Genomic DNA, 21432 nt, shown 5'->3' with positions numbered 1-21432 from the left:
TGTGTTACAGTTATTAAGTATTAAATATTGTCTCCATCAGGTGAAGTTTTGTGTTACAGTTATTAAGTATCAGGTGAAGTTTTGTGTTACAGTTATATTGTCTCCATCAGGTGAAGTTTTGTGTTACAGTTATTAAGTATTAAATATTGTCTCCATCAGGTGAAGTTTTGTGTTACAGTTATTAAGTATTAAATATTGTCTCCATCAGGTGAAGTTTTGTGTTACAGTTATTAAGTATTAAATATTGTCTCCATCAGGTGAAGTTTTGTGTTACAAGTATTATATTGTCTCCATCAGGTGAAGTTTTGTGTTACAGTTATTAAGTATTAAATGTCTCCATCAGGTGAAGTTTTGTGTTACATCAGGTGAAGTTTTGTGTTACAGTTATTAAGTATATTGTCTCCATCAGGTGAAGTTTTGTGTTACAGTTATTAAGTATATTGTCTCCATCAGGTGAAGTTTTGTGTTACAGTTATTAAGTATTAAATATTGTCTCCATCAGGTGAAGTTTTGTGTTACAGTTATTAAGTATTAAATATTGTCTCCATCAGGTGAAGTTTTGTGTTACAGTTATTAAGTATATTGTCTCCATCAGGTGAAGTTTTGTGTTACAGTTATTAAGTATTATTGTCTCCATCAGGTGAAGTTTTGTGTTACAGTTTGTGTTACAGTTATTATTAAATATTGTATATTGTCTCCATCAGGTGAAGTTTTGTGTTACAGTTATTAAGTATTAAATATTGTCTCCATCAGGTGAAGTTTTGTGTTACAGTTATTAAGTATATTGTCTCCATCAGGTGAAGTTTTGTGTTACAGTTATTAAATATTGTCTCCATGTCTCCATCAGGTGAAGTTTTGTGTTACAGTTATTAAGTATATTGTCTCCATCAGGTGAAGTTTTGTGTTACAGTTATTAAGTATATTGTCTCCATCAGGTGAAGTTTTGTGTTACAGTTATTAAGTATAAATTTGTCTCCATCAGGTGAAGTTTTGTGTTACAGTTATTAAGTATTAAATATTGTCTCCATCAGGTGAAGTTTTGTGTTACAGTTATTAAGTATATTGTCTCCATCAGGTGAAGTTTTGTGTTACAGTTATTAAGTATTAAATATTGTCTCCATCAGGTGAAGTTTTGTGTTACAGTTATTAAGTATTAAATATTGTCTCCATCAGGTGAAGTTTTGTGTTACAGTTATTAAGTATTAAATATTGTCTCCATCAGGTGAAGTTTTGTGTTACAGTTATTAAGTATTAAATTTTGTGTTATTATTAAGTCTCCATCAGGTGAAGTTTTGTGTTACAGTTATTAAGTATTAAATATTGTCTCCATCAGGTGAAGTTTTGTGTTACAGTTATCAAGTATTAAATATTGTCTCCATCAGGTGAAGTTTTGTGTTACAGTTATTAAGTATTAAATATTGTCTCCATCAGGTGAAGTTTTGTGTTACAGTTATTAAGTATTTTGTGTTACAGTTATTATTAAATATTGTCTCCATCAGGTGAAGTTTTGTGTTACAGTTATTAAGTATATTGTCTCCATCAGGTGAAGTTTTGTGTTACAGTTATTAAGTATTAAATATTGTCTCCATCAGGTGAAGTTTTGTGTTACAGTTATTAAATATTGTCTCCATCAGGTGAAGTTTTGTGTTATTATTGTCTCCATCAGGTGAAGTTTTGTGTTACAGTTATTAAGTATATTGTCTCCATCAGGTGAAGTTTTGTGTTACAGTTATTAAATATTGTCTCCATCAGGTGAAGTTTTGTGTTACAGTTATTAAGTATATTGTCTCCATCAGGTGAAGTTTTGTGTTACAGTTATTAAGTATATTGTCTCCATCAGGTGAAGTTTTGTGTTACAGTTATTAAGTATTAAATATTGTCTCCATCAGGTGAAGTTTTGTGTTACAGTTATTAAATATATTGTCTCCATCAGGTGAAGTTTTGTGTTACAGTTATTAAGTATTAAATATTGTCTCCATCAGGTGAAGTTTTGTGTTACAGTTATTAAGTATATTGTCTCCATCAGGTGAAGTTTTGTGTTACAGTTATTAAATATTGTCTCCATCAGGTGAAGTTTTCAGTCTAAGTAACAGGTGTCATTTTTAATGAGTCAAAAATCATAAAGGATGTTTTTTTCACAGAAATCAATTAATTAGACTATGTCTTTATAAATCTGTGATTCTACCATCCTCAGAGTAACTATGTGTTTTATAATGCCGAATGTTGAAAGTGCCAGCTATTTGACAACCAACAGCACTCTTCCGTTGTCACACGAGAACTTCAGTACTTTACATAGTATGTTAGTGTCTCCTAATCACAGATTTTGTCATTCAATCCAAACATTTGAATGTATATGGTTCATTGAATAAGTGTCAAATGTCTATAACAGATACCTCTTAATTTCAAAATCAATCTCATTCATACCAAAGCTGTGATGAGTTCCCAGTGGGATACTGAAACCTAATTACCTAATAGCACCTATACAACCTGATCTACATCCTACACAGACCCAAAATCAGTCAAAGACACTCCCTGAGACTGGCAATAATACACATCCCTTCTCAGACTACTGTCAGAAGTAAGTAAACACTAACACAGGGGCTGGAAATAATACAAACCCACACACACCACTGTCAGAAGTAAGTAAACACTAACACAGGGGCTGGAAATAATACAAAACCCACACACCACTGTCAGAAGTAAGTTAACACTAACACAGGGGCTGGAAATAATACAAACCCACACACCACTGTCAGAAGTAAGTTAACACTAACACAGGGGCTGGAAATAATACAAACCCAAACACACCACTGTCAGAAGTAAGTAAACACTAACACAGGGGCTGGAAATAATACAAAACCCAAACACACCACTGTCAGAAGTAAGTTAACACTAACACAGGGGCTGGAAATAATACAAACCCAAACACACCACTGTCAGAAGTAAGTTAACACTAACACAGGGGCTGGAAATAATACAAACCCAAACACACCACTGTCAGAAGTAAGTTAACACTAACACAGGGGCTGGAAATAATACAAAACCCACACACCTCTGTCAGAAGTAAGTAAACACTAACAAAGGGGCTGGAAATAATACAAACCCAAACACACCACTGTCAGAAGTAAGTAAACACTAACACAGGGGCTGGAAATAATACAAACCCAAACACACCACTGTCAGAAGTAAGTTAACACTAACACAGGGGCTGGAAATAATACAAACCCAAACACACCACTGTCAGAAGTAAGTTAACACTAACACAGGGGCTGGAAATAATACAAACCCACACACCACTGTCAGAAGTAAGTAAACACTAACACAGGGGCTGGAAATAATACAAACCCACACACCACTGTCAGAAGTAAGTTAACACTAACACAGGGGCTGGAAATAATACAAACCCACACACCACTGTCAGAAGTAAGTAAACACTAACACAGGGGCTGGCAATAATACAAACCCACACACCACTGTCAGAAGTAAGTAAACACTAACACAGGGGCTGGAAATAATACAAACCCAAACACACCACTGTCAGAAGTAAGTTAACACTAACACAGGGGCTGGAAATAATACAAACCCACACACCTCTGTCAGAAGTAAGTAAACACTAACACAGGGGCTGGAAATAATACAAACCCACACACCACTGTCAGAAGTAAGTTAACACTAACACAGGGGCTGGAAATAATACAAACCCACACACCACTGTCAGAAGTAAGTTAACACTAACACAGGGGCTGGAAATAATACAAACCCACACACCACTGTCAGAAGTAAGTTAACACTAACACAGGGGCTGGCAATAATACAAACCCACACACCACTGTCAGAAGTAAGTTAACACTAACACAGGGGCTGGAAATAATACAAACCCACACACCACTGTCAGAAGTAAGTTAACACTAACACAGGGGCTGGCAATAATACAAACCCACACACCACTGTCAGAAGTAAGTAAACACTAACACAGGGGCTGGAAATAATACAAACCCAAACACACCACTGTCAGAAGTAAGTAAACACTAACACAGGGGCTGGAAATAATACAAACCCAAACACACCACTGTCAGAAGTAAGTTAACACTAACACAGGGGCTGGAAATAATACAAACCCACACACCTCTGTCAGAAGTAAGTAAACACTACCACAGGGGCTGGAAATAATACAAACCCAAACACACCACTGTCAGAAGTAAGTAAACACTAACACAGGGGCTGGAAATAATACAAACCCAAACACACCACTGTCAGAAGTAAGTAAACACTAACACAGGGGCTGGCAATAATACAAAACCCACACACCACTGTCAGAAGTTAGTAAACACTAACACAGGGGCTGGCAATAATACAAAACCCACACACCACTGTCAGAAGTAAGTAAACACTACCACAGGGGCTGGCAATAATACAAACCCACACACACCACTGTCAGAAGTAGGTAAACAATGCCACAGGGGCTAGAAATGATACACAATGAGAACAATTTTTCCAATTGAAAGTATTTGCTCCATCCTCCTGCCTGGAGGTATCTGTGTTGCATGATTAAATTCCATTTACCTGCTGTTAAGGATGCCCTGGTCCATTCAAATGTTTGTCTCTTTATTTGTTCTGGATAAATAGTCTGCAACTGATTGATTGGGCAGAAACCACATCACTGAATATACTTATTGGAGAGTTGTTGTTTGTAGTCAATATAGAGACCTAAAAACAAGGAAACATTGTCTTTCCAAGTAGATTGCTACCTTCCTCTGAATATGTATGAACAAGATATACCAATTCTGGAGACATCAAAATATTCTACATTTAAAAGCAGGAAGCTTTGTCTACTGATCCACAAAACAGGGACTTTAGCCATTAGTCTTACTTGTAGATGTTAAAGTGGCCAAGTATCAGCAAGGATCAGAGATCCATACAAACAATTATCTCATACATTATCCTAGCAGTCATGGCCAGCTTAGTGATTCCAGGACAATATCATACCACAAGGATACCAAGGCTGATCCACACCAGGGCAGCTGTTGATATTTCAGTATATACTTATCTATTCTGTAATAACCTTGAGTGACAACGTCTTCCTTCTTACTAAAACTCAGCCACGAGTGGGCTTATTATAACAGAACAACGAAATAGTTCATAATTTTACTAAACAGCAAATATAAGTAAGTTTGTTACGAGACATGAATTTATGAAACTTATGGCAAATGCTGGATTAATTCCTTATATTTATAAAATTGGTCCTGATTCTGAAAATAAGAACAAGTTATAAGAACTATGATTAGAATATAAAGCTGGATCAAATAAGATAATTGGAAGACCTGACACGGACTTTCTAGCATCCTCATAATTCTTAAGATCAGTAAGGATGGTATATGGAATCTTTTGTGTATAAGGGATGGAGTTATAGAAATATCTGTTATACACACACATGTACTAGTAATTCATTAGTCATCATAGAAAGACTTTCGTGTTGATGATGTTTCAAAACTAGACCAGTCAATAGGATTTTAAAAACACCCTGTTGCCTCAAACACACTAGCATTTTAACAATACCTCACAATACAAGCCCACACCCGTAACATAAACAATAACTACACAACAATATCTGTACACTTGGATATGTTTTTGTCCTCGCTTACCTCTCATTTAACTCTAGTCTATATCCTTTGTAGTACAAACTAAACCTTAAACAAAGGAAGGTATTATAGGATGTAACACAATCATTTCCTATTGTAAAACAGCTATGATAACTTTTCTCACGACCAAATCATTATTTCTTATATACATGAGGTGTTGTTATTTCATCATTTGAATTTCAAATGTAAAAATTTCATCAAACAAATATCGGAGGTGTTAATGATATATGTTGTTCTTATAAATACAGTAATTCTATTTCTTTTTTACCATTAAAAAGGATTCCATTGCGAAGGATAGTCAATTCAGTGTAGATATGATTTAAGGACTGTTTTAACATCCAATTAGTGGCGGAGTGGATGATACGGCCCCGTAACTGTCAACAGAGTAAGAGAGCAATGGGGACGAAATTGAGTCATGACTATCTGTCAGCTGGTCATTACAGTTTTATCTGTTTGATGAAAAGTGAACTGCTGTCATTATTAGACTAAGTCATTTGCACTCTTTGCTTGATGAAGGAAACAGGTATTTCCAAAGGCTTGCAGAAATAGTTTTTATAATCACATTTTACATTAAAGAAAAAATCTTCTTCAACTGAAAAGGTCTAGTTTAAAAGCACAAATAATCATGTTTCAATACATATATATTTTAAACAAATTCTTGAAAAGAAAATCCAATATTTTTCATTCTTTTATTTTCTATTCTTCACAGATCAGTGGAATATTGCTTTACACGGGAAACAGAATGACATGTATCTGTGAAGCCTTACAGAAATCACGGCAAAAATTTCAATATTCTATTCTCATTACTGATTCATGAAATCCTTGTTCCATTTCATTTGTTCGTTAATCAGAATGATAAGTAAATAACCAATCAGTTGCTCTTAGATGTAGAGGTACCCACTTTCTAATACACATTTAAGCACAGTGTGCTGATTCAGAGGAGAGTATATAGGTGGTCCTGATTAAGTGTTAATAATCCAGTAATACCAGATGACTTTCACAGCCACACACACGTACTGGACATTAGATGGCTGATAATCATTCTCAACAACCATTGGCTATTACACACCACCCTCCAACATCACCCCACTACATAACAGTATACTTATGTGTACCATAAAGAACCAATGAACAGCTTTTCACCAATTACATACTAAATTTGCTTTTAAATATTCATTTCTGCACTTGAGGTGTTTTCAGGGTGAAACTTTAGCGTGACCTTCGTGTGGCTTGTATAGGCAATACACAGTAATCGACCAAAAGACTAACGGGTCATCAACATTTAAAACCCACAAGTTATAGGTTTTTGGTTACGATAAGAGGAAATGAAAGAATGAGTTGATTGTCTTACTCATAAGGTTGTAACGTAGATTTTCCGTAAGCAGTCCACATGTAATATGTCCTTTGTGTGGGTGTAACATACAGGTTGTAAAGACTTTTAGGTACTACATAGTTCTGTCGCTCAGTACTCTTTGTCCTCAAAGGTATTATTGAATAAGGAAGCACAACACCACATTATTACACTGGGATTTACTCACTAGAATGACAATTTATATCTGACACACACTGAGGAAAGAAATAACACAAGGTAAGCAAAGAGAACTCTTTAATTTCAGATAAGTCACTAAAACATGTATGTGTTAAATTTCAAGTTGATTTATTTTTAAATATTGATATCTATCTAAATTTCTTTAAGTTGGACTAATCAAACATTTTTAAATTTCTAACATATACTTTCCCTGTGAGAAAAAGGTTAGAAGTTTTAACACTTGTGTCCATCATGAATTTCCTGTGAATTTTTCCTCATGAAACTTTAACTGATATCATGTTTTTCCAAATGTCAGTTTCCTCGATATTTATATCTGAGCATATATGCTTGTTTTTCTTCAAAGTGAAAGACCATAACATTGTTAATTAATCAAATTTCAACAAAGAAACACAGATTTCAAATCACAACATATGCACAGTGCATGATATTAAGCTCAACTCCATTACTTCTAAAAGCCAAAAAGAGTTATGTCCCCTTCTAACTGTTGAATTATAACATTGGCCAGTTTGAGTACATGCGGGTAACCAGTAGACAAGCTGTATAGTTAACTATCCCACAGGGGACACAATAAAACCTGTGATTTCTGTAACTTCAATCAGGATCAATAGTTATAGAAAGATGATATTATATGTCATATTTATAGATAACATAGAGGACACATACTTGGCACCTTTCTCCAACCCAGTTAGTTTGATTCAATCAAGTGTACAATGGACATAAATTTTCAATAACATTCCCCCTCCTCCTGAGTATTGTATGATGTTACCATGGATCCGTCTAGTGAAACACCCAACATTCAGAAACTCAATGATAACAAAACCAAACATATACTACTTTCAGAATCCTGACATCTGACAAAGGTTTGACTGATTTGATTCATCTCAATTATTCAGATTTGATTTGGATACAGAATAAACATCAGTATTGTATCATTATCTACTCTGACCCCTTAAAATAATACTTAAAAGAAAGGATAACATAATGACAATTTTATAACAATGAAAGAAAACCAGAGTTACATCAATCAACCTGATAAAAAGGAAAGTTTCTCATACACACACTGACTATACACTAACCTGAAATTATCTAACATACACTAACCTGAAATTTCCTAGTATACATTAACATGATATATTCTAACATACACTAATTTGAAATTTTCTGACACTAACCAGAGATTTTCTAACTTACACTAACCAGAAATTTTCTAACATTCACTAACTCAAAATTATCTAACATACACTAACCTGAAATTATCTAACATACACTAACCTGAAATTTCCTAGTATACATTAACGTGATATATTCTAACATACACTAACCTGAAATTTCCTAGTATACATTAACGTGATATATTCTAACATACACTAATTTGAAATTTTCTTACACTAACCAGAATTTTTCTAGTATATACTCACTCAAAATTTTTTAGTATACACTGAATTGAAATTTTCTGACACTAACCAGAGATTTTCTAACTTACACTAACCAGAAATTTTCTAACATTCACTAACTCAAAATTTTCTAGCATACACTGAATTGAAATAGCATACACTGAACTGAAATTTTCTGACACTAATTTGAAATTTTCTAGCATAAACAACTTTAAATTCTAGCACACATTAATTTGAAATTTTTGAAGTTCAAATTTTTGAGAAAAGGGTTATAGAATTTACGTTATTCTACAGATACTGTATTACACCTAAAAATGTAAAAGGCATAAAATCAAAAGAAATTTTGACATTTTAAACAATTAAAATTTTAATTAACATTTCCAAAAATGATCCAGTTGTCAAGCTGTTTCCTCAGTACTTTCCAGTACCTTCCCAACACGGCCCAAACTATTGAACTAATCCTCCCAAACTAAAACAGGTAGATGATGGAACAATTACTGTATTTGATCAACCATTGAATTCGTTGCTACGAAATAAACGTTAAACAATGTTTACTATCAACCTGTGCAGAATACTCTGGCAATGATTGAAACAACACTGTGGATCTGTTTGAAGCTAAATTTTGTAAATAAAACAGATTTTTGTGAAGGAAACACAAGATCTAAATTTAAACATTCCTGATACAAGATTTCAACCTTTTCCTTTTCATAACTGACTTAACAACTGAACTAAATATAACTGAGTTAAAGTTAGTATCATCTGTCTACAGATAAAAAATGAATGAAATTCAAACTCGTTATTAAAACAAATTCAAAACTACTATATATATATATAGGCATAATACATTTAGCATATCCATCTTGCATTAAGTGCAAGCTGGGGACAGAAATATTAACCTGTCAATGGAGTAGGGAGGTGGGCTTATTACAGGGTAGTATTATCTTACTAAAATATTAACCTGTCAATGGAGTAGGGAGGTGGGCTTATTACAGGGTAGTATTATCTTACTAAAATATTGACCTGTCAATGGAGTAGGGAGGTGGGCTTATTACAGGGTAGTATTATCTTACTAAAATATTGACCTGTCAATGGAGTAGGGAGGTGGGCTTATTACAGGGTAGTATTATCTTACTAAAATATTGACCTGTCAATGGAGTAGGGAGGTGGGCTTATTACAGGGTAATATTATCTTACTAAAATATTGACCTGTCAATGGAGTAGGGAGGTGGGCTTATTACAGGGTAGTATTATCTTACTAAAATATTAACCTGTCAATGGAGTAGGGAGGTGGGCTTATTACAGGGTAGTATTATCTTACTAAAATATTGACCTGTCAATGGAGTAGGGAGGTGGGCTTATTACAGGGTAATATTATCTTACTAAAATATTGACCTGTCAATGGAGTAGGGAGGTGGGCTTATTACAGGGTAGTATTATCTTACTAAAATATTGACCTGTCAATGGAGTAGGGAGGTGGGCTTATTACAGGGTAGTATTATCTTACTAAAATATTGACCTGTCAATGGAGTAGGGAGGTGGGTTTATAGCAGAACAGTATTATCGCTTTTTAAGATTTCTATAGAAAATGCAATTTATAAGGGTAACTTATAACCACTCATGGGCTTTAATTTCTGAATACATGTAAAATGTCATACTAAATAAAAATCTAATGCTCGCACCAATACTCTGCTGCCAAATGGTAACACGGTCAAATTTCTGACAAGACATCCAAAAACAGGCTTATGTATTTACAATGTTAATCAAAGTATATCAGATGGTAAACGGTCCACAGTATCGACATCTTGTTTATAATGTTGAAGACAACAGATTGATAATGATTAAAACCTAGAGCTTCTCTAACGCCATAGAAGTATAACTTGTCTACCAAAGTCAACAAATCAAAAATCAATGCCAAGATCATTTTAGTCATCGCTGAGATCATTTTAGTCATCACTGAGATCATTTTAGTCATCACTGAGACCATTTTAGTCATCACTGAGATCATCACTGAGATCATTTTAGTCATCGCTGAGATCATTTTAGTCATCACTGAGATCATTTTAGTCATCACTGAGATCATTTTAGTCATCACTGAGATCATTTTAGTCATCGCTGAGATCATCGCTGAGATCATTTTAGTCATCACTGAGATCATTTTAGTCATCACTGAGATCATCGCTGAGATCATTTTAGTCATCACTGAGATCATTTTAGTCATCGCTGAGATCATTTTAGTCATCACTGAGATCATTTTAGTCATCACTGAGACCATTTTAGTCATCACTGAGATCATCACTGAGATCATTTTAGTCATCGCTGAGATCATTTTAGTCATCACTGAGATCATTTTAGTCATCACTGAGATCATTTTAGTCATCACTGAGATCATTTTAGTCATCGCTGAGATCATTTTAGTCATCGCTGAGATCATTTTAGTCATCACTGAGATCATTTTAGTCATCACTGAGATCATCGCTGAGATCATTTTAGTCATCACTGAGATCATTTTAGTCATCGCTGAGATCATTTTAGTCATCACTGAGATCATTTTAGTCATCACTGAGATCATTTTAGTCATCGCTGAGATCATTTTAGTCATCACTGAGATCATTTTAGTCATCACTGAGATCATTTTAGTCATCGCTGAGATCATTTAAGTCATCGCTGAGATCATTTTAGTCATTGCTGAGATCATTTTAGTCATCGCTGAGATCATTTTAGTCATCGCTGAGATCATTTAGTCATCACTGAGATCATTTTAGTCATCACTGAGATCATTTTAGTCATCGCTGAGATCATTTAGTCATCACTGAGATCATTTTAGTCATTGCTGAGATCATTTTAGTCATCACTGAGATCATTTTAGTCATCACTGAGATCATTTTAGTCATCGCTGAGATTATTTTAGTCATCGCTGAGATCATTTAGTCATCACTGAGATTATTTTAGTCATCGCTGAGATCATTTTAGTCATCGCTGAGATCATTTAGTCATCACTGAGATTATTTTAGTCATCGCTGAGATCATTTTAGTCATCGCTGAGATCATTTAGTCATCACTGAGATCATTTTAGTCATCGCTGAGATCATTTTAGTCATCACTGAGATCATTTTAGTCATCGCTGAGATTATTTTAGTCATCGCTGAGATCATTTTAGTCATCGCTGAGATCATTTTAGTCATCGCTGAGATTATTTTAGTCATCGCTGAGATCATTTTAGTCATCGCTGAGATCATTTTAGTCATCGCTGAGATCATTTTAGTCATTGCTGAGATCATTTTAGTCATCACTGAGATCATTTTAGTCATCACTGAGATCATTTTAGTCATCGCTGAGATTATTTTAGTCATCACTGAGATCATTTTAGTCATCGCTGAGATTATTTTAGTCATCGCTGAGATCATTTTAGTCATCGCTGAGATTATTTTAGTCATCGCTGAGATCATTTTAGTCATCGCTGAGATCATTTTAGTCATCGCTGAGATCATTTAGTCATCACTGAGATCATTTTAGTCATCGCTGAGATCATTTTAGTCATCGCTGAGATCATTTTAGTCATCGCTGAGATCATTTTAGTCATCACTGAGATCATTTTAGTCATCGCTGAGATCATTTTAGTCATCGCTGAGATCATTTTAGTCATCACTGAGATCATTTTAATTTTTTGTTTATATATCAACGCTGAATGTTGGATAATTAATAAATATGAGAAACTTAAATTTTTTATTCTGAAAAATTATTCTAAAAGAACAATTAGAGTTAATAAGAGAGAGAAGAGAAGTCTATACTTTTATTTTCTGTGAGACTTCGGGGCTGTCTTCTCCATATGAAAACACCATACAACACCTTAATACAAGGAGTTTATTGACACAGGGATTTCTCAACTGTTGTACCGAAGACTATCACAAATTAAACTGTACTTTGTAATGTTGATATGAGCCATGCCTATTTCAAGGTAAAACACTGAATTATCCTGTGTATTTAAAGTTTACCTGGATTTGCCTGTGTTTTGTATCATTATTTAGGAATGAGGTAGTACATACACATATATCTGAACCTTATGTTGGAGGTAGTACAGACTTCAACTTCTCATGATGTGATGGTATTTCAGCCCAATAATAAACACATGATCAAAAGGCTTTTGCAAATTACATAAGTGAGTTATCTGCTCCTGGCCAGTCTGTTATGCTATCGTTTGATATCTTATTGTTTGAGAAAGTATCAGACAGTGTAGCGGAGCCTGCGTAATGTTGATGGAGGAGAAAATGTGTGTTAACCTGCAGGGTGGAATCCAGGAATACTGATAGTGTTACTGATTGTAGTATGTTCAACACAGCAGGAACAGGTGCCATCAAACCTATACTTACGAAGGTAGGGCTTTTACTAAAATAAAAAAGAATACAGGAATAGGGCATTCAACTTCAGGAGAAATTGGAGATCTTGATCAAACTAGTAAGAAACTGTCTTCTGCTGCAAAATCGGTTTGATTCCACACTCTGTGGAACTGGCCAGATTATACCTATCTTCTCTGAAACCCCTGAGGAAGCATCATATCGATCAGATTGTCACGCTCAGGACACTGAACATACTAGTTTTGGTCAGATTAATCTGTCCTATCTGACACCTGAGGAACAGAAAATATTGATCAGGTTATCTTTTATAATATAACAAAAAATGAAAACTTATGATGGAGAGAGTAAAAACAATAAGATATTTTACCAAAACTTTTATCAGCTGCTTGTACATCTTCAATGCAGAAAGTCAATATCTGGATTTAAAACACAATACAAGCTCTTTAGTCAAGTTCTTTACTTTATCAACAACAAATGTGTTAGCTAACTATTTTGGTATTCAGGAGACAGCGGGTTTTTTGTAACAAAATTTTCCTCAAGGATGCTTCAGATCAAATTTGATTAAAATCCGCTCAGTCATTCATGAATAGTTGCAACATATAGTAAAAGTTGACAGACAACGAATGATGGACAGAAGACTGACAGATGCCGGACGGACCACAGACGCCGCTGTAACTCTATAGCTAACTTGGCCCTTTTGGCCAGGTGAGCTAAGAAAAAATGTAGGAAATGTAGTTTACAACGGGTTTCGACAATTAAAAGCAGATTTACTTTACTTAAAAGATTGTTATAAAGACACTTTGTGAAAAATATTGTACACACCACATTTATCCCAGAACAAAAATCCCAGAGTATTACCAAGGGAAATTTGTACAAAAAAGCTAATCCATTTAACTAATTCATTTAACTACTATCTTTAATATAATCAATATTTGTTCAATATAACTGATTCAATGCTGAAAATTAAATCAGATTATCTGAATTAACGACAGAAAAATCAATATTTAAATCTGATTTCCTTAATAGGATGTTCTTCATTATATTACGTGTTAAGTGGTAACATTTATTTTATGTCAATGGTGGTTTCAGCTTCTTCTGATCCAGATCAATACTAAAGCAACACACAAGGCAATTTCACCAATGTAAATCTCATGGTTTAATTGCTCAATATTTCGAATTGCATTTTTATTTTCCTCACAATTCATCCATGAAACCTGATCAAGATCTTGTTTAAGAAGTGTATAGGAGAAAAGCAGAAATGAAAAGATCAGGTCCATACAGGTGATTGAGGCAAGTGTCCAACACCAGTTTAGTATTAAGCCTTAAGTTCAAATCCAAGGTAGTTTTATCCCTGATAGAGAAGCATTATTTCTAGCGTAAGAAGGGTATAGCTGTGGTTATGCTGTGAATGATGAGGAGCTGACAGGATCCACAACCTGTTGGGAATGTCTAAGATACACACAAAGATGTTGTTGTATAAGTTAGCTAATGATGAAAAGTGAAATATTTCTACCAAGTTATTTTTTACTGGTGATGATAGCTGTGAAGATTTATACATTAAATGATTACCAAGAACAAGTTCTAGTATAGAAAAGGAGCCCTTATGTTATGTTGTGTACACAATCTGCTGGTTGTATTCTATATTTTATTTTTTCTAAAGTTATTTTGATGTCAGTAAACTTTAAAATTTACTTCAAAGAATGTGGGAGATTGATCTATACCATCCACATTGCATCAAATATTGAAGGCCATTTAAGATTGTACAGAAGACATACAAGTGAATTAAGCACTTTCAAATCAAAATGTAATTTAGAATTCAATATGATAGTGTCAAACGATGAACTGAACAGCATCATACAGCTGTTTTATCCTTCTAGACTCAACAGTGATGCTGAGGGCCTATATTTTAAAACTTAGGGGGCAACTAAGGAAAATCAAAAGAGATAGAAAGAAACGTCAGTATCGTAACAGAAAGTACAAGGTGCAATGGCTGCATACTTAAATCAAGTCTGTAATTGTCATATATCTGACAAGTTCTGAACACAGTCAGGTAAATGTGTATAAACTTCAACATGACATTATGATCACCAGCAGTGTCTACCAACTGCTATCTTTAAGATTGTACAACAGAAATACCTTTCCATACAATTTTAGGATTTAAGATATAATAGAGACCAGTAATTATTTAAGAACTTAAAATATTAACTTAATTTTTATAAAGTAGGGATTGATATTGTGTAATTAGGTAACTCTAAAGGAAGTCTGTCACTCATAGACAATACTCTAATACAATAAGTATAAATATACAACACAGTACATAACAAATGCTAAATCATTTATGACTTTGCAAATGATGTGACATCTGAACACTTAAATAACTTTGTAAATTACATAACATTTTTACGAATAAATTCCTAAATTATGTGATATTTCACCTCAAAATTAATTTGTAAATTATGTAACATTTTAAGTCATAAATTAATAATTTGTGAATTATGTTACATTGTAACTTGTAAATAAAACTTTGTAAATTATGTATCATTTTGACTCATAAATAAAATTGAAACTGAAAAGTAATTTATCTGTAATTTATTTAATTACGTAACATTATAACTCATACGTAACTCGTTCTAAGTAACATTATAACTCATAAGTAACTCATTTTAAGTAACATTATAACTCATAAGTAACTCATTTTAAGTAACATTATAACTCATAAGTAACTCATTTTAAGCAACATTAAAACATAAGTAACTTATTCTAAGTAACACAACACTATAACTCATAAGTAACTCATTTTAAGTAACATTATAACTCATAAGTAACTCATTTTAAGTAGAATGGTAAGACACAAGTAACTCATTCTTAAGTAAATGTTAAAGTAAATATGTGAGTAATATATTTTTTACTTCAAATAGCCTGTATGCAATGATGATATTAAAAAGAAAAGTCATTTTGATAACTTTTATATATATTTGTTTCCAAATTAGATGTTAATTTGCATATTTCTGTTTCTTGCAGATCTGTATCAATTGATGTAGACACCTGGAAGAGAGATGTAAACATAATTGCAGACTTTTGATACAGTATGACCAACATACTGGATACTATGGCAGTAATCAATACTAGTACCACCATGGTGAATGATGCTGCTTCAATTTACCTCAACTACAACACGACAGGAGCGAGCATCCAAGACTGGGCCACGTCTAACACCACTACTGTCCCTCTATCAAATGGGACAACTGTACTGGGTACAACTGCAGCTGATGTTCAATGGGCAAAAGTGATATATACATACTTGGGACCGAGCATATGTGCCTTTGGCATCTTGTGTAACATATTAAACTTGATTGTATTAATGCAACACCAGTTGAAAGAGTCTCCCTACACATATCTCACAGGACTGGCTTTCACAGACCTTGGAGCTCTCCTCCTCTCATTCCTTTACATGGTCTTCTCACACAAAATCCAAGGTGTCTACTTCTGGCGCTTTTTCGAAGCCCACATATTCATTCCTTTTGTGAATATATGCACCAACTCTAGTGTGTGGATAGTTGTACTGCTCACAATTGAGCGCTTTCTCTTTGTGCGCCATCCATTGTGGGCGAAAGCCACATGTGACCGCACCAGTGCTAAGGTTAAAATTGTTTGCATCATACTTGTAATTCTAGCACTAAACATTCCTCGATTTCTGGTGTTTAAAGTGAGCTATGATATAAACGGTACGCCATTCCTGGATGCCACAGTATTCCGTAAAAGTGACACTTTTCATGCCATTAACTGGGTTTACGCACTGGTCATCAATTTTATTCCACTGGTGATCCTCAGCACTGCAAACATCTACCTGGTGGTGGCTGTTAAACGTGCAAGCATTCAGAGGGAGGTGCTACAGATACGAAATAACAAGGAGGCCGCATGGCAACGAGAACAGATGCGACTCACCATAACACTCATAAGCATAGTGTTTCTATTCATAATTTGCATAATTCCATCGGCTTTTGCAGACTTCCCGATTGCATATGCACTCTTTGGAGAAGGTTACACACAGACAGCATTTCGTCATCTTGCAGCATATCGTATCACAGGTTATATCAGCAACCTTCTTGTATGGTGCAATCTTTCCATCAACTTCGTCCTTTACTGCGCATTTAACAACAAATTTCGTCGAGTCATGTGCTGGACATTTCAAAATTTTTTTCACTTTCGTCGCAAGGATGGGTCTTTTTTATTATTAGTCAATTTCAAAAACGGACATTCCATAACCCGCAACAACAGCAGCCAAACCAACAGCATGAGCATGCAGACCAAGGTGTCGTCACTTTCTCCAGATGCCCTGTTGAGGACAGAGAAATTGGATGGCAAGAAGAATTCGATCACAGCAACTCTTTATGAAAAGCCAGAGCCTCTGTCTGACAAAGACGAGGACAACGAAAACGAGTGATTCACACAATCAGGTCGAGTAATATTCTGACTCTGATACTTGAGTTACTATCTACATATCTAATTTAAATGGCTGGAAGTGCAAAGAACTGGATATAACTGTCAGAGAGAATAGCCTTAATATTGAGTCTGTTAAGTGACTGCAGGTTGTTATGTGCAGCAGGAAAATCAGATCAAAAGTGCTATATGGATTACTCCAGTGTTAATCAATGATATACATGGTGATAAGCACATGGAAAAGTCATTTCAGTCTTGTATAAGGGATGCCTATTTTCATTGGATATCAAAACTGTGTATAGCTGATTATCAAACAAAAATGTTTTTTATTGTATGGTGAAATATGTTGATGTCATCAAAATGAGTAAATTGATGGACTATGGACAATAATGATGTCATCAATAAATGTGCGCTGTGATGAAATGTAGACAATGATGATGTCATCAAATAATGTGTACCTGAATGAATTGTGGACAGTGATGATGTCATCAAATAATGTGTACCTGGATGAACTGTAGACAATGACGATGTCATCAAATAATGTGTACCTGGATGAATAGTGGACTACGAAATCATCCATCAATGTGTGCTAATTGATGATCCATAGAATAATGATATCATCAGTATATTGTGTAATATGATCAAATTCAGACAATTACGACAATGATTTGTAGAACATGACAATGTCATTAAAAACAGTGTGCCCTGATGAGCTTTAAACCTTGATGGTGTCATCATTGATAGTGTACCATGATGAACCGGTCATCACTAGTTGTGTATTGTGATGATACAAACAAATCTACCTGTATTCCATGTTAACGTGCCTCAATAACAAATAAAAATCTGACTTTGATTTTATCAATGTAATCTTAGCAAACAAAACAACATTCACATTGGTGCATTTATATAAACATCCAAATGCTTCTCGAGTGTATGTTTGTCAAATTTACCATCAGAATTGTCATGATAATTTATTGCAAAAAATTTCATTTGTATTTGATTAAAACATTTCAGTGTATATATTAAACAGCCCACTGATGTTCTGATGTAATGTATGCTGTATATGCTATATATATATATATGTACATAAGAGTATTTTTATTGTCTATAGATATATATATAATATTCCCCCATTGTTTCACATCCTCTTTGTTGTTATCTTACTTGTGTCCATCATTAGAGTAAATAAAGCCCTTTTGTTGTTCAATTTGTCTACTGTTATCACTATCAATTTCAATAGTAAAAACCAAAAGGTATGAGATGCTCAAGATATCAACTGATCAAGAAACAATAACCATACATGTGTATATGTCCTTGACGAGCTGTCAAACAACAATATCGGAGTCAACTGACATCAGCAAATCAGAAATCAACCAGAACTGTCATCCTAAGGATAAGTCATACCTCCTAGAGATGATAAGATTTTACATATCAATTAGTGTAGTCTTGTAATCTATCAATTAGTGTAGTCTCATACTCAATCAATTAGTGTAGTCTCATAATCTATCAATTAGTGTAGTCTCATACTCTATTAATTAGTGTAGTCTCATACTATATCAATTAGTGTAGTCTCATACTCTATCAATTAGTGTAGTCTCATACTCTATCAATTAGTGTAGTCTCATAATCTATCAATTAGTGTAGTCTCATACTATATCAATTAGTGTAGTCTCATACTCTATCAATTAGTGTAGTCTCATACTCTATCAATTAGTGTAGTCTCATACTATATCAATTAGTATAGTCTCATACTCTATCAATTAGTGTAGTCTCATACTCTATCAATTAGTGTAGTCTCATACTCTATCAATTAGTGTAGTCTCATACTCTATCAATTAGTGTAGTCTCATAATCTATCAATTAGTGTAGTCTCATACTATATCAATTAGTGTAGTCTCATACTCTATCAATTAGTGTAGTCTCATACTATATCAATTAGTGTAGTCTCATACTCTATCAATTAGTGTAGTCTCATACTCTATCAATTAGTGTAGTCTCATACTATATCAATTAGTGTAGTCTCATACTCTATCAATTAGTGTAGTCTCATACTCTATCAATTAGTGTAGTCTCATACTATATCAATTAGTGTAGTCTCATACTCTATCAATTAGTATAGTCTCATACTCTATCAATTAGTGTAGTCTCAATGTCCTTAACATGTGTAACTTGGAATTCAATAATACCTCTTACATAAAGCTGAAATGGCTGATATAATGATCCTGTTTGCTTGCACAAGGAAAGGTAAAACTCCATGAAGAAATGTTGTAATTGAACAAATATCAAAAATCAAATTTGGATACTTCTATATACCAAATTTGTTCAAAACTTCATGAAAACAGTTGAAAATTAATATCGACATTCCCTGATACCTCTGTATATAAGTAAAAACAGACCATATCTACATTTCAACCAATAAGAAGTTATAATCTGCCTCAGCATATTTATCTTGATAAGAAAACCTATGTAGTGACATTTAACTATGATGTACCTAGAGCAACTGATTCACTTGTTTCTGAGGAGTTCCTTACTTGCAGATGACCAGAGGTCCACACAACCAGAAACGGTGATTCCAACCACCACCATGTCACTCCCAACTTTGTTGTTTGGGAGGATGGGGGGTACCGCAATCATTGCATACTGGAATGTGGCACAGCAATTATGTTTTAAACAGAGAGGAGGAGACCATTAGAGCACTTCTATGGCAAAGTTTTAAACAATGTGTTGTTGTATTGTCTGTCTTGGAATATTACATCATCTAAGGCAGACTAATGAAAGATCAGCAACCTGTTTACCCTACAATCTTATCGTCATTATGTCACATTACATTCCGAGTACAAGGAATGGTAATATAGACAAAATGTCCTCGTGACTAGTGACAAGTGTAAAACAATTTTAGCCATGAACTTATCTTGGCTCTCTTCATACAAAAAGGCTCTGTATCTAAATAGCTTCGTGCTACCTGCAACCTCTGAGTTTAAATAGCAGTTATTGAGAATGCATAAAGTCATCATTGTGCTAGCATGCTGAAAGTTGATGATGAACTAGAATAAGTATTTTTACAGTGTTTACCATCATGTATAAGAAATATTCATTGTCGATATGCTTAACACTGGTCATTCATATAATGAAAGTGACAGTTAAGTCATTGAAACAATTATTGGTTGTATATAAGAACTCATATCCTATGAAATTCTGAATAACATGAAGCACAAAAAATCACTTCTTTCTATAAAGTAATGCATTGTCTGAAATAAATCTGCCCAACAAACAACCTTTGACCTTTAACATCTGAAAATACCACAATGAAGTCCCCTTTTTTCAGTTTTACAGAATCATCAACTTGATTATAAGCTAAAAATAGTTCCTAAGTAACCCCTTTCCAAACTTTGATAACAAACTTTTACACTTTTAGTTTATTTGATGATAAATATCTCAAGCATTAAAAACTCCCTCCATAAATATATGATAAAGTATTAATTCTTATAGCCCATTGAAACTCCTGATTATAGCACTGGTACCAGTAATCTTGACCTTTGACTTCTGGACCTTAAAATCATTCTCAAGCATGCATTTTATTAAAAAAAATGTCTGAACAGAATTTATGTTATTGCCCAGATATACAGATTGATGAACTGATGGATGGAGTCAACAACAATATCCTCTTCAAATCTTTGATTCAGTGTATAATAATTCAAGGTCAGATATCAACATACCAAGGTCAGATGTTAACAATTGCTGGTTAGATATCAACAAATCAAGCTCAGACATCAACAATTCCAGGTCAGATATCAACAAATCAAGGTCAGATATCAGCAATTTCAGGTCAGATGTCAACAATTCCAGGTCAGATGTCAACAAATCAAGGTCAGATGTCAACAATTCCAGGTCAGATGTCAACAAACAAGGGTCAGATATCAACAAATCAAGGTCAGATATCAACAAATCAAGGTCAGATGTCAACAATTCTTGGTTAGATATCAACAATTCAAGGTCAGATGTCAACCAATCAAGGTCAGATGTCAACAATTGCAGGTAGGATATCACCAATTCATGTC

The 21432-nt window shown here is 34.1% G+C and overlaps 1 protein-coding gene across 1 annotated transcript in view; it reads right to left on the bottom strand.

The window, feature by feature from the left end:
* Positions 1–17148: 17148 nt before the first annotated feature.
* The window catches only part of LOC132560633 (probable ATP-dependent RNA helicase DHX35), a 43173-nt gene continuing 38889 nt past the window's right edge, over positions 17149–21432 (bottom strand). The window contains exon 22 of the mRNA XM_060225295.1: positions 17149–17270. Within this exon, the coding sequence (XP_060081278.1) occupies positions 17179–17270 (92 nt within the window). The 3' untranslated portion in view covers positions 17149–17178. The remainder of the gene's footprint in view (positions 17271–21432) is intronic.

The sequence above is a fragment of the Ylistrum balloti genome, unplaced genomic scaffold (assembly GCF_031769215.1).
Source record: "Ylistrum balloti isolate Yb309-2 unplaced genomic scaffold, AGI_CSIRO_Ybal_v1 Utg371088, whole genome shotgun sequence".
In the NCBI taxonomy this organism is placed as follows: Eukaryota; Metazoa; Mollusca; class Bivalvia; order Pectinida; family Pectinidae; genus Ylistrum; species Ylistrum balloti.
The sequence above is the reverse complement of the archived record's forward strand: the minus strand, read 5'-3'. Positions and strand labels throughout refer to the sequence as shown.